We start from the raw sequence: 11,235 nt of genomic DNA on the forward strand, positions 1-11,235 counted from the left end.
TGGCACCCACACACAGGGGCCCTTTCAGCGTGGGGGGAGGAGGGTGGTGGCATCTGGGAACGTGGGGAACAAAGGACTCCATTGATGCAACACAGCCCCACTGCTGAGCTGGGGGAACAGCTGAGCAACCCCAGCTGAGTTAAGGGGAAGCATCAGTGCTGCCTGGAGTAGCTGGGAGAGAGGGGAGTAGGGGGGTTTGAGCTGGTTTTAAATGGGTGGGAAATGAAAGACCCCATCCCACAGCATCACCTCCCTGTGCCACCAACCCTGTGCCATCTACCCATGGGTTGGTAGCAAGCGTCCCACCAGCTGCCCACAGAGCAAAAAGCTGTAGGACTCTGGCCTAGCCATGCCTGCCCGTGTGCCCAGATGGGGCCATCCTGCTTCACTCTGGGATCTGAAGGACAAACAGGGACATTTGGGGCTGTCCAGCTGCAAACAAAGGGCTGGGTCCATGAGGCCCCCTACTGGGGTGGGGACAAAGAGGGATGGAGCCCAGAGGGGACTGCAGAGGTGGGCAATGCTGCCCTTCCCTTGCTGGGGCATGGGGAAAAGGGAGAGCAGCACAACAAACCAACAGCCAGACAAAGATCTCATTCGGAATGTTCTTAATTTTAATTTATTTCCTTTAATCTTTATAAAATACATCTTGTAAGATAAGTCTTTAAAAACCTGCTCCTTTTTATTGCTTGTTAACGAGCTGAACTTCTAGATCAGAGGTGAAGGAAACGCTTTCAGTTGATTAACTCTGTGTGTGCGTGTGTGTGTGTGTGTGTGTGTTTGGGGGTCTGGGAACAAGAGTGGGAAGGAGGACCCGGTTATTTGTTGTTAAATGAATACCAAAACCCACCAGCAAACCTTCCCAAGAGCGGCGGCGGCGGCGATGTGAATGGATCCCCCAGATCTTGCCTGGTTTCTCCCCATCTCCCCCTCCCCAGCCCGTGTGCGTTGGTAGCATGGCCAAGCTCAGTGCTGGGCAGCAAGGATCCTCGGAGCGCTCTGCTCAGCAGACCGACCCATTATCCCTGCCCCCCCAGCTGATGGAATCACCATAATACAGACATTAAAAAAGAAAACAATAATAAAATAAAATATCCATGCAGGATGGAGCGATGGTCTGCCAGTAAGAGTAGTTTCTCCAATAAATAAACACAAAGCGTTAGCACGAAGTGGTCGGGGGGGAGGAAGAGCAGAGCGGGGCACCTGTTGGTGGGGAGGGCGAACGTGGAACGAACAGAGACTGCAGGAGCAGCAAACGTTACAGAAGCAAATGTCACCCCGAGAGAAGAGCACCATTGTGAAGGAATGGCTGAGTTTGGAGCAGATGGGCTGTCCGTGGGTTATCCTGCACTACAAAGGGGCTGCTCCAGCTCTGCTCTGCAGCACAGCGCAGGCGGACCCCTCAGCTGGCACTGTGGTGCTGGAACCTAAAGCCGAGGGTGCCCTTTGCGCACAGACACCAAACTCCTCCAGGCTTTTATAGGGGCAGCTGGGTTAGGGACATGGGCTTTATCAGCATCGGGGTCAGCGCTCTCTTCTCCTCAATGGGAAGATCCTTGCCCTAAACTCCCTTTGCCTTGGCTGCAGCAGGCACTTTAGGGTAAATTCATCTTTCTTTACTAGGGGAAAAAATAATCCATCTCATCCTCCATCCAGGAGAGGTGCCGGCAGTCAGCGCCAGGAGAGGCTCCAGCTCCAACAGACCCAGCCAACTTCCTTTTCTCTCTAGGGAGCCTCCTTCATGCTACTCCTGGAGCAACCTACGCTTGGATTTCTGCCTCCCAGGAGCATGAAGGCTTTTGCTCATCCCTATAGGCAACGTTGGGACACCGGAGTGAGTCCCTCCTCTTCCTTTGCTGGTTTTGGCCCTAGAGCGAACCGGTTACGGGTGAGCACAGAGAGAAAAGTGCATGAAGAGGCATCCGTTGGTGAGAAGCTCTTCCTGGTCACGCTCAGCACGATGGATGCGAGGGAGGAAGAGGAGGGGAGTCAGCGGCGAAGGCAGCGTTAAGGCAGGAGACCTGGTGTCGGGTGGCTGCAGTGTTAAAGCCTCGAGGTTAGAGGAAAGGAGGGTGCTTGTCTGGCTGGGCTCCACCTTGCCGGCTAGAACTTGGTGCCCCGGCCCATCAGCTTGAGGACGGCGAAGTTGTAAGTGGCGGCGATCATGAAGGTGAGCTGCGGGCAGGAAGAGAATGAGCCAGGGGAGGAGGATGACAGCGCTCCAGCATCCTTCATCTCAGCACCTGGCCAGCACAAAGCCCCACGGCCAAGGTAGGACACCACAGTGCCAATGTGGGTTTGGTCCCCGGTGGTCTCCTAAAGCCCCTCCAGATCCCCTCCAGTGGCCACCTCCCCCACCACCTCCTTATTGTTAGAAAATGAGACAAGCTCAGGCTCTGCCACTTCTGTGCCCACCACCTCCATTGTCCTCTGCCCCCATCTCCTTGCCAGGTGGAGGAGGACGGCTGGGCAGCGGGAGCAGCGACTCACCAGTGAGACCAGTGTGGCAGCAGCCCCCACAAAGGCCGCGATGAAGAGGTGGAAAGTCATTTGGAACTGCAAGGGAAGAGGGGGGTTGAGCTCCCAAAGGTCTCTGCTCAGTCCCATGGGGGCTTCAGAGAGCACTGGAAGGGGCTCACCTCGCTGGTCTTGCAGATGGAGAGCAGGTTAGAGCCACACACCTTCCCAGGAAACGCGTTCCAGGGCAGGACACCTGGGGACACAAATCAGGGTGAGCTGGGGCATGGCCACTGGTCCCATCACTCAGCCCCACTGCAATGCTGGGTTGTGGGATGTGCTTTGTGTGCTGGGCTGGGGACCATCACCAGGAGGAAGGCAAAGAGGGAGGACAGAAAGGTGACAGGGAGGACCCTCCTGGCCCAGCCATGTCCCCCCAGACCCTCTCCATCCCCTCTCCAGCCCAGACCCCTCTCAGCAGCTGTAACCCCTCATGGAGGTGCAGTGCTCACCATACATCCTGGCATCCGCACACAGCGTGCCAATGCTGGCAGTGGTTTTGGTGGGGTTGGCGATGGACTGGCAGGTGGTCCAAGTGTTAAAGTAGATGTAGACGGGCACGGCGGAGCAGGCGAAGACCAGGAGCCAGACGATGGTCAGGACATATGTAATGCCCACAAACTGCAAGGGGCAGCACAAGGCGAGGGCACAGAGGGGGTTACAGCGTGGCTGGGAATGGGGACAGGGGAGCGCGAGGGTCCCCAGGCGGGCAGGGCACAGGGCAGGTGAAGGGCCGGGATGCACTGCCCACTGTGCCCAACACAGCCCCATGCACCCAATGGACCGCCAGCCCGAGCTGGGCGGCACTGGGGCCGACCACACACACGTGGGACTGACCAGCTGTGGCACAATGGTGCCCCTTCCCATACCAGGGGATTTCTGCGGCCAGCAGGGTTTGACCTCTGCGGGAGAGCAGCTGCAAAACCCCTGAGCTGAGCAACGCCGCTCTGCTGCCCTCCCTCCATGGTGCCACCCCAACCGAACCCAAAGGGAACCGCAGCCATTCCCCTCTGCTCCCCAAGGCCATTCCCAGCACTAGGGCACCAGTCTTCGGGCACCATGCAGGACAGCCATAGTGGCAGCATGCACTGCCCTTGCAGGGATGCTTGCGGCTCTGCCGGGTGATCCCTAAGCACAGAGCAATTTGTTTGGGGGCAAATGCCATGGTCAAATTGGCTGCTTTGGGCACACAGTTGGCCTCGGGGAGGGCTGTCAGGCTGCGCTTCCCCTCGGTACACCCCGACCCCCGGGCGGTCGCCATCTCCTGCCCTTCAGCCAACGCCAAACCCGCTGCAGGCGCGCGATGGGGTGCCAAACCCCGGTTAAGATCACCTTGTCAGGATGTCCTAGCCACTTTCCCAAACACTGACACACCCGCTGCAAAGAGTGAGCTCGCTGGGGGCCTCGCGCTCCCCTCCCTTTCGGGCCCCCAGTTACCGTTGCGCTGAGGCCCTTGCCGCAGATGGTGGTCCGGTAGTCCCCGAAGATTTGCCGGACGGCGCCGGTGGTGTAGAAGCCTTCAGCCAGCAGCAGGGCTCCATAGAGGAAGAAGAAGGAGGCTGTGCCATAGATGACGTACTGAAAAGCGTGGATGCTATGGGGAGAGGAGCGGTGGGGATGCTCAGGCAGTGCTGCGGCACACAGCCCCGTGTGCAGCCCCACTTACCCTCCCCAAGCCCAACACACCCCTGGGGGAGCTGGAGTGGGGTGTCACCTCCTGTGGGGACAAAGCTGCTGTCCCCAAGTGGAGCTGATGAGGGGGAGCAGCACCTTGCTAAGCAGGACATCCTGCTGCCCCCATACCTACCTGGTGCGTCTGTCCTGTGCACCCCACAGCACCTGGCGTGGGTCAGATAAGAACAGGGTGAAAAGAAATGGAGCATCTGCCACGGGGCAACAGCGCCGGTGTGAGGCTGCCCAGGGCTGAGCACAGCCTGCGTGGTGTCGGCCCCAGTGGGTGGCAGCAGAGCCGGGTGACAGCGGCACATCACGCGCAATGGAGACGCGAGGAGCCCCGCGCCGTTACTTACACATCGATGAGATACTCGTAGTCCTGGTAGTTCTTGGAGAAGTAGGTCTCAATGAGCTGCTCGGTGCCGGTGAGGGCTTCGTGCCCACAGCCACAGAACAGTGCCACCCCAAAGAAGCAGAGCCCGGTGGCGACCAGAGAGGCGAAGGGTGCCCCGATGAGGCAGCGGGCACAGCACTCCAACAGACCTGCAGGGCCACAAGGGGGGATTTTAGGGAGATAAAGGGAAAAATGCTGAAACTATTTGTGGTGGTGCTACAAGAGCAGCAGTGCAGGGTGCTGGGGAGCTGGCAGTTGAGTGAGACGGAGATGCGGGGTGATGCAGCGTGATGCCAGTGGGAGCAAACCAACAAGCTGCTAATGGGCTCCCCGCTGCCGCAGTGCTAGGGGTTTCTATTTGGGCTGCCATGGTGCCGTGGTGCTTACAGAACCTGGGATGAGGTTGGGGTGCAGAGAGCGGGCACAGCTTGGGGGCAGCTCCACTCCCTCCCCGGCGGGTGTGCACTGAGTTCCTAAAGCGCTCCGAGTGCTGGAAGCAGTCCCAAACCCATGCTCCCCCCACGGACCCTACAGAGCCTATCATCTCCTCCTTGCAAGGACAAGGCAGCCTTGGGGTCCTGGCCAGCAACGTCCCCCCCTCCCCACACAGAGCAAGGGTGCGTGGTGGCACCGAGGACAATGGGGGATTGTCCAAAGAGCAAACAGGGAACAAAGGCAGCGCTGTGGGGGAGCACAGAGACCCCCCCGCCTGTTTGCCTTGGACACAACGGGGCCAGGGAGTGGTCCTTATGCCTTCCCCTCCCAGCAGTGCACCCTGATCCCTGCAGGTCCTACAGGGATGGATAGCTGCATGCGTTGCAGCACGATGATGGTACCAAGCTGACTTGAGGGTTTTAGTATTTCTTCTCTCCCTGCTGGGAACCTGGGGGCAGTTGCTGGCAGATGGCAGGTGGGGACCAGGATGCAGCAGGGCCTGGTGTGCCCTCCAGCTTTGGGAAAGAGATGGAAAAGTGCAGGAGGAGAAAAGGGGAGAGAAAAAAGGGCCCTTGTGCAGCACCATCATGGGCCTTGTTGCACAAAGTGCTGCGGGCAGGAGGAGGGTGGCAGCTGTGAGACCCCCATCAGAGCACCCAGCAGGATGACATCATTTTATCGATGGGGAAACTGAGGCATGGAGCTGCAGGCACACAAGTGGCACAAGCTGTGATGGGTCTCAGTGCCCCGCTCTCCCTGCAGCCCTGGGTTGAGCTCATGCTCCTCTACCCTCCCGGAGGGATGGGGTCTGTCCCAGGAGGGGACAGAAAGCCACATGGGAAAGGAAAATGCCATCCCTGCTTCCTCCCCTGCCACCCATGGGAACATCACCTGCACAGCCTGCCAGTGCCAGGGGAAATGCTCGGGCTCTCTGCTCCAGGCCCCCACAGCTGTGACAGCTGTCCCACGTCCCCATACTCACCCATGGCACCCGACTCGCTCAGCTCCCCGTGCGCTCGGCTCTGTCTGCAGCCCTCGCCTCCCCTGGCAGTCCCTCACCCTGTATTGTCCCCTCTGGGTGCCTGTCCCACTCGCCAGCAAAGAAAAGGGCTCTCTGAGTGACAGCCACCCCCCTTAAAGGGACAAGCCCCCGTCCCTCCCCGCCCCGGCCCCCCCCAGCTGCACCCCTTGGCTGCCAGCCGTTCTGTGTGTGGGCAAAGCAGAGAACTTCAGGGCTTGGGGTGGGGAGGGGGAGGGAAAGCTTTTCTAAAAGGGATAAAGGGGCTGGGGGGGGGTCACAGGGCACCCACTGTGCAGTGGGAGGGGGACCCCCAGGCCTGGCTGGGGTGTGAGTGCCTATAGGTGTGAGTTGTAGCAATGTGGGATCTGTGGGATGCAGTGATGCCCCTCTGTTGCCTTCTTGCTCCCTAAGTGTCAGACACCTGCGTTCAGTGCTCCAGAGTGGGTGTTCTGATGGGAATTCTGCTCTCCTTGCTTTCACGGCAGTTCTTCTCTCACTGTCCCCATCCTTTTGGGCTCTATGTGGGACAAGAGACAGAGCTCCAATGGGCACAGTCCCCAGAGGGAGTCCTCCATGGGGTCCTCAAGGGATGGGGACACATCCAGGGATGGGGAAGCAGAGGGGGTCAGCTCCTTGGGGTGCCCATCTCCCATGGGTGCCCCCCATGGGGGATCAGCACAGGGCTGGGGACGCCTGCAGAGGGCAACAGGGCCCTTCTCAGCAGGCAGACAAAGCCCCGCTGTGTCCCTCAATGCCCTGCTTTGTGCCAGGCTGCGCTGTGGCAGGGCCTGGCTGTCCCTGGGGCTGGGAACACTGCTGGGCTGGGGGTCCCCAGGGCACCACACAGTGCCCCCAGTGCTCTTCAGAAACCACATCTGCGGGGCTGCTGATGCTCACTGATAAGGGACTGCATTGCCTGGATGGAGCCAGGCACCAGAGGGAAAAATGATGTTATGGGGAAAAAAACGATGAGCCCTTCTTTCTCTTTCTGCAGAAATTCAAGATCTTGCATTTTATTTCAACACCCTGGGGGGAAGCATCAGCTTTCTGCCATCCGGGATAATGTGAGCAACGAAGCAGGGCTGCGATTTCTGCACCAAATGCCTTCAAAAATCTCCGTAATTGGTTACTGCTCGTTAGCATCTCCCTCCCGTGTGCCCCCCCACCCCCAGGGCTGCCCATGCTGCAGGGGGGCGGCTCCACAGTCTGATTTCATCCCTTCCTTCTGCATTTTGGCTGAAGCCTTTGGGACCCCCTCATGCTGCAGGCTCTGAGCATCCCCTCTTGGCTGTGTGTCCCCGCTGGCTCCTTCGCTGTGAGGATGCCTCTGTGATCAGCCCTGGGTGCTGCTGTGTGCCCGGGCTGTGGGCACAGTGCTGGTGTCCCCAGGAGGAGCAGTGACAGCGCGTGCAGTGCCTTTATCCATTATACATACATGTCGGGAGGTGCGTATTGTCACACCAGAGAACCTTGCTGCTATTTTTAAACAGCCACTTCCCCAGGCCAGGCTGATGCCCACCTTCTGATTTCCCCCATCACTGGGGTGAACCCCCTTTCCCACAGGGGAGGGCAGGAGGCTGCAAAATGTGCTAATATAGATACAATTAGGGGGGGGAAAAAGGCAAAGCTGTTGGAGCCCACTGGGGGATGGGGAGGCGAGCTGAAGGACAGGAGGGCTGGTGGTGCTCCCCAGCCCCATGGAGGCTTCATCCCAGCATCCACTGACTTTGCTGTGGAAGGCAGCGGCTGCCTCTCTCCCCAGGCAGCTCATTCCTCTGGTCTGCACTCTGTGGGGTCATCTCTTGGAGCTGTGCTCGTTTACCCTGCAGAAAACCCAGGGATGCAAAGACAAACGATGCCTGCAGAGCGAAGCCTCTTGGCTCCGTGGTCCCCCTGGCTGTCCCTGCCCCACACCTCTCCCCCAGCCCCCATGTTGGGTCCCCATTCCCCGCTCACCCTCCATAACAGTCCCTTTGGTTTTAGGGCAGAGAGCAACAGCCCCACCCCCTCCCTCGCCCCCCGCTTTCCTCCACGAGGCTACAGCCACCTCCTCGCTGGGGTGGCTTCGGGACAGGGAGGCGTTTGCTGCTCCAGTTATTGATGTGCCGAGGTGATGCCGAGGTGCAGCCCCTCTGTGCCAGCAGCTGTGCGGGGCCCATCGCCAAGGCCAGGGCATGGGTGGGACGTGGGGACACGGAAGAGATGGCATTGCCAGGAACTGCAGTGGGAACCCCAGGACAACCACGCTGACCCCACAGCAGAGCATAGGGCAGGGAAGCCTTTAGGGCGGGGAAGTCCCATCCCCTGCAGCCACCACCCCGTCCCCCCAGCCCACACCGTGACACCTCTGGCTCTGCGGGACAACGACGCCAGCACGGCAGCCCCGCGGCCGTGAACCCCCGGGATGCAGCCACTGCTGTTTGCATCTGTGCTGCAGCAGGAGGATTTGCCGTCTAATTAAACAAATCCTTCATCTCCCCGGCAGCGGCCGTGCCAGGCAGAGTGGGGGGGGGGAGAGGCGGGGGAGGGGGGTAAGGGGGAGGGAGGCTGATTTCTCATTCCTTCACTCACCGCCTGATGCCACAGATGTGTAACGCTTCGTTTTCCAGGCTCGGCCCTCCGGGGGGGTCTCGAGCAAATCACGAAACTCCTTCACAATTAGGGCGAGCCGGGCAGCCTGCAGTTAACACCGCTCCCACTGAGCTCCTTCTGCTCCGTCCTCGGAGACCGCTGGGGCTGAGGGCACGGAGACGCGGAGGCGAGAAAAGCCGACGGAGCTCCAACAGCATTCAGCAGCACGGGATGCTCGTCGGCATGGCAACCATGCATGGGATGCAGGGGGATGGGTACCCCAAAGCGGGGAGGGGACCACGGGGACCCCCATCCCCATCTCCTGTGATGTCTTTGTGGGTACAACAGCCTCGGTGCTGCACAGCAAGTCTTCCATAGGCTCAGAAGATTCAGGGGATGAGGGAAGGGGGAGGTGTGGGCTGAAGCCTCGTGGTGTCAAAAGCCAGCGGGTCCTCCCCAAAGAATCTGGAAATGCTGTGGGTGATGTGAGCAGCGGGGCCTCAGCAGGCAGCACCACTGCTGGGAGCAGAGACGGGAGAGTTCCCGGTGAGAACAGCCCGACTCACTCAGAGCATCCTCCCGTCAGCATCCTCCCCAGCAGCAGGAGGGACCCAGCCCTGGTGCTGGGCAGATTTGGGGACAAGGCAGCAAAAGGGTGACTCACGGGCAAGGGAAGAGACAGGGACATGGGGAAGGGCTGGGTGACCCCACTGAGGGGTTTGGCACCAGTGCCAGGCTTTGCTCCCGGCCCGGAGAGTGTTGTTGGACACTTATCTAGATTAAATCTCCCCTTTCGGCATGCCTGCTTTGCCAAGGTTACAGGGTCATCCCTCCACCTGCAGCTCCCTCCCCACACATTGGCACTGGGGACCGAGCCCCTATGGCTCAACCTTGAAATCCCCACTGCAGATGCAGACCCCAGCACTGCGCAGTGTGGCACAGGTTGAAGGAGTGCAGTGGAGGTGGATGAGGCCAGCCTGCAATCTGGGGGCTGGAAGATGGGAGGCAGAAGGAGACCCCAGCCGTGTTCCCCCTGGTGCCATACAGCTTGGTGGTGGGACGCACAGCCCCGTGCCCTTGGCGGGTACCTCTGCAGCGCCGCATGCAGCGCACGCCCCGCGCCGTGCCGGCACAAGGGGTATTTTTAGCTTGGAAAAACGCCATGGAACTGGAGAGTGACATTGGTTGGAGTTCGGACCGTCGTCCCGCTTCACCTTGCAGTCTCCTCCGGGGCCGCCCTGCCCGGTGCTGTGTCCTAATGGCAGCATTGCGCCCTCCCTCCTGAGCCCCCCATGCACCACGCAGCTGGGGGGACCTGGAGTGCATCACATTCCCCTTCAAGACAAAAGGATTTGGCTCCAGCAGGACGTCCCACTGAAAATGTCCTTTCTGTCTGTTTCAGAGTTAGGGTTGGTTCAAGTGCATTGGAAAACAAAATTCCCAAAGGCAGAGCTCGTGTTGTGTTACCATTTTCCTCTAGAAATAAACGAGTGCAAATGGCCAAATTCGGGTATTTTTCATCAGCTCTTAGGCCCCACGCTCAGCAGCCCTGGAGGAGAAGCTCTGAGGGATGCAGCCACAGCCCCGTGGGGACACACAGGGACACGCAGGGATGGGGCTGTGCACAGCCACGCTCGGGAGCGTATTTTCTGTGACATTCATCTCACGCACCATTAGCTGCTTCCAAATGTTTGCACACTGAGAGCAATGCCCGTGTCCAGCCTGGGGGCATCTGTCCTTCTGCAAGACATTGCCACCCCTACAGCAGCAGGGAGAAGCCCAGTGCTGGCAGCAGGGCTTGGGCTGCACATCCCCAGGCTCCGTGCTCTCCTGCAGCACCAAACCAGCAGCAACGCCGCACCGAGGGCTCAAGGAGCTGCCTGCTGTCCTCCCCCATCTCCCTTCTGTGCCACCAAACCGATCCTCCAGCAATTGTTCATCCCAAGCTGGATCCGAAGAGCCCATCAGCCTTTCTGACAGGAAAGAAAAAAAGGGATTTAAAAGATGTTTTTGAGGCCTCAGCCTCTTGGAGTTGTGATGGCCGGGAAAGCATGACAGCATGGATCAGGCAGGATTAGATCCACAGCCTTGGCACTGTGTGGGCTGAGCAGAAGAGGGGACTTGGGGGTGGGTTGGCACAGCCTTCCACAGGGCTCCAGACCCAGGCAGGAGTTCCCCAGGGGAACAGTTTGATGTGTGATGTGTGCTTGGAGATGGAGAAAGGAAAGGTGAAGAAATCACGTAGGCTGAGCAGCCCCAACCTCCGCTGCTGCTGGCAGGGCCTGGCACCGTCTCTGCAATGGGAAGAGGGCTGGGGATGCTGAAAATGGATGTGTGTCCCCGGGGATGGCTGCACCCAGCAGCTCTGCTGCTCACAGGAAAACCTCCCTCCGTGCCCCACTTTCCCCACGGGCTGAGCACGGGGCTGCCCCCCTCCTCCCGCTGGTGTCAGCTCAGCTCAGCTCGGCCCACCGCTGGGTTGGAGCTGCTGCTCAGCGCTCGCCGTGCGCCCCGGGGCTCCGGATCCCAATCACAACCTCACGGTCCCATCAACGTTAACGGCAACGGTAATCGGAGGAGACTTCTGCCAGCTCCGTGCCAGCAGAGCTGCTCCTCCCGCACA

The 11,235-nt window shown here is 59.7% G+C and overlaps 1 protein-coding gene and 1 long non-coding RNA gene across 3 annotated transcripts; both read right to left on the reverse strand.

Moving 5' to 3' along the window:
- Positions 1–593: 593 nt before the first annotated feature.
- PLP1 (proteolipid protein 1) lies at positions 594–6,114 on the reverse strand. 2 transcript variants are annotated; one of them, XM_015860219.3, is made up of 7 exons: positions 6,003–6,114; positions 4,548–4,734; positions 3,955–4,111; positions 2,970–3,138; positions 2,640–2,713; positions 2,491–2,556; positions 594–2,175 (listed from the first exon to the last, which is right to left on the reverse strand). In XM_015860219.3, the coding sequence occupies exons 1-7, from the start codon at positions 6,004–6,006 to the stop codon at positions 2,104–2,106; spliced, it is 729 nt and encodes a 242-aa protein (XP_015715705.1). In that variant the 5' UTR covers positions 6,007–6,114; the 3' UTR covers positions 594–2,103. The 2 variants fall into 2 exon arrangements, with proteins under 2 accessions (XP_015715705.1, XP_015715704.1); XM_015860218.3 differs by having other exon boundaries at positions 3,850–4,111.
- Positions 6,115–7,020: 906 nt separating this feature from the next.
- LOC146760933 (uncharacterized) lies at positions 7,021–8,864 on the reverse strand. The gene is made up of 2 exons (XR_014945612.1): positions 8,613–8,864; positions 7,021–7,864 (listed from the first exon to the last, which is right to left on the reverse strand). It is a non-coding gene; the product is annotated as an uncharacterized LOC146760933 (long non-coding RNA).
- Between the last annotated feature and the right edge of the window lie 2,371 nt (positions 8,865–11,235).

Source organism: Coturnix japonica, chromosome 4 (assembly GCF_054131305.1).
Source record: "Coturnix japonica strain WE chromosome 4, WE-NBRP24, whole genome shotgun sequence".
NCBI classification, from domain to species: Eukaryota; Metazoa; Chordata; class Aves; order Galliformes; family Phasianidae; genus Coturnix; species Coturnix japonica.

Bases quoted from the DNA above. Each gene is read 5' to 3' on its own strand.
- PLP1 (XM_015860218.3), bottom strand. The intron at 4,112-4,547 runs GTAAGTAACGGC...CTCTCCCCATAG, and splicing joins TACGAGTATCTCATCGATGT to CATCCACGCTTTTCAGTACG. The intron at 3,139-3,849 runs GTGATCTTAACC...TGCCCCTTGCAG, and splicing joins GGCTAGGACATCCTGACAAG to TTTGTGGGCATTACATATGT.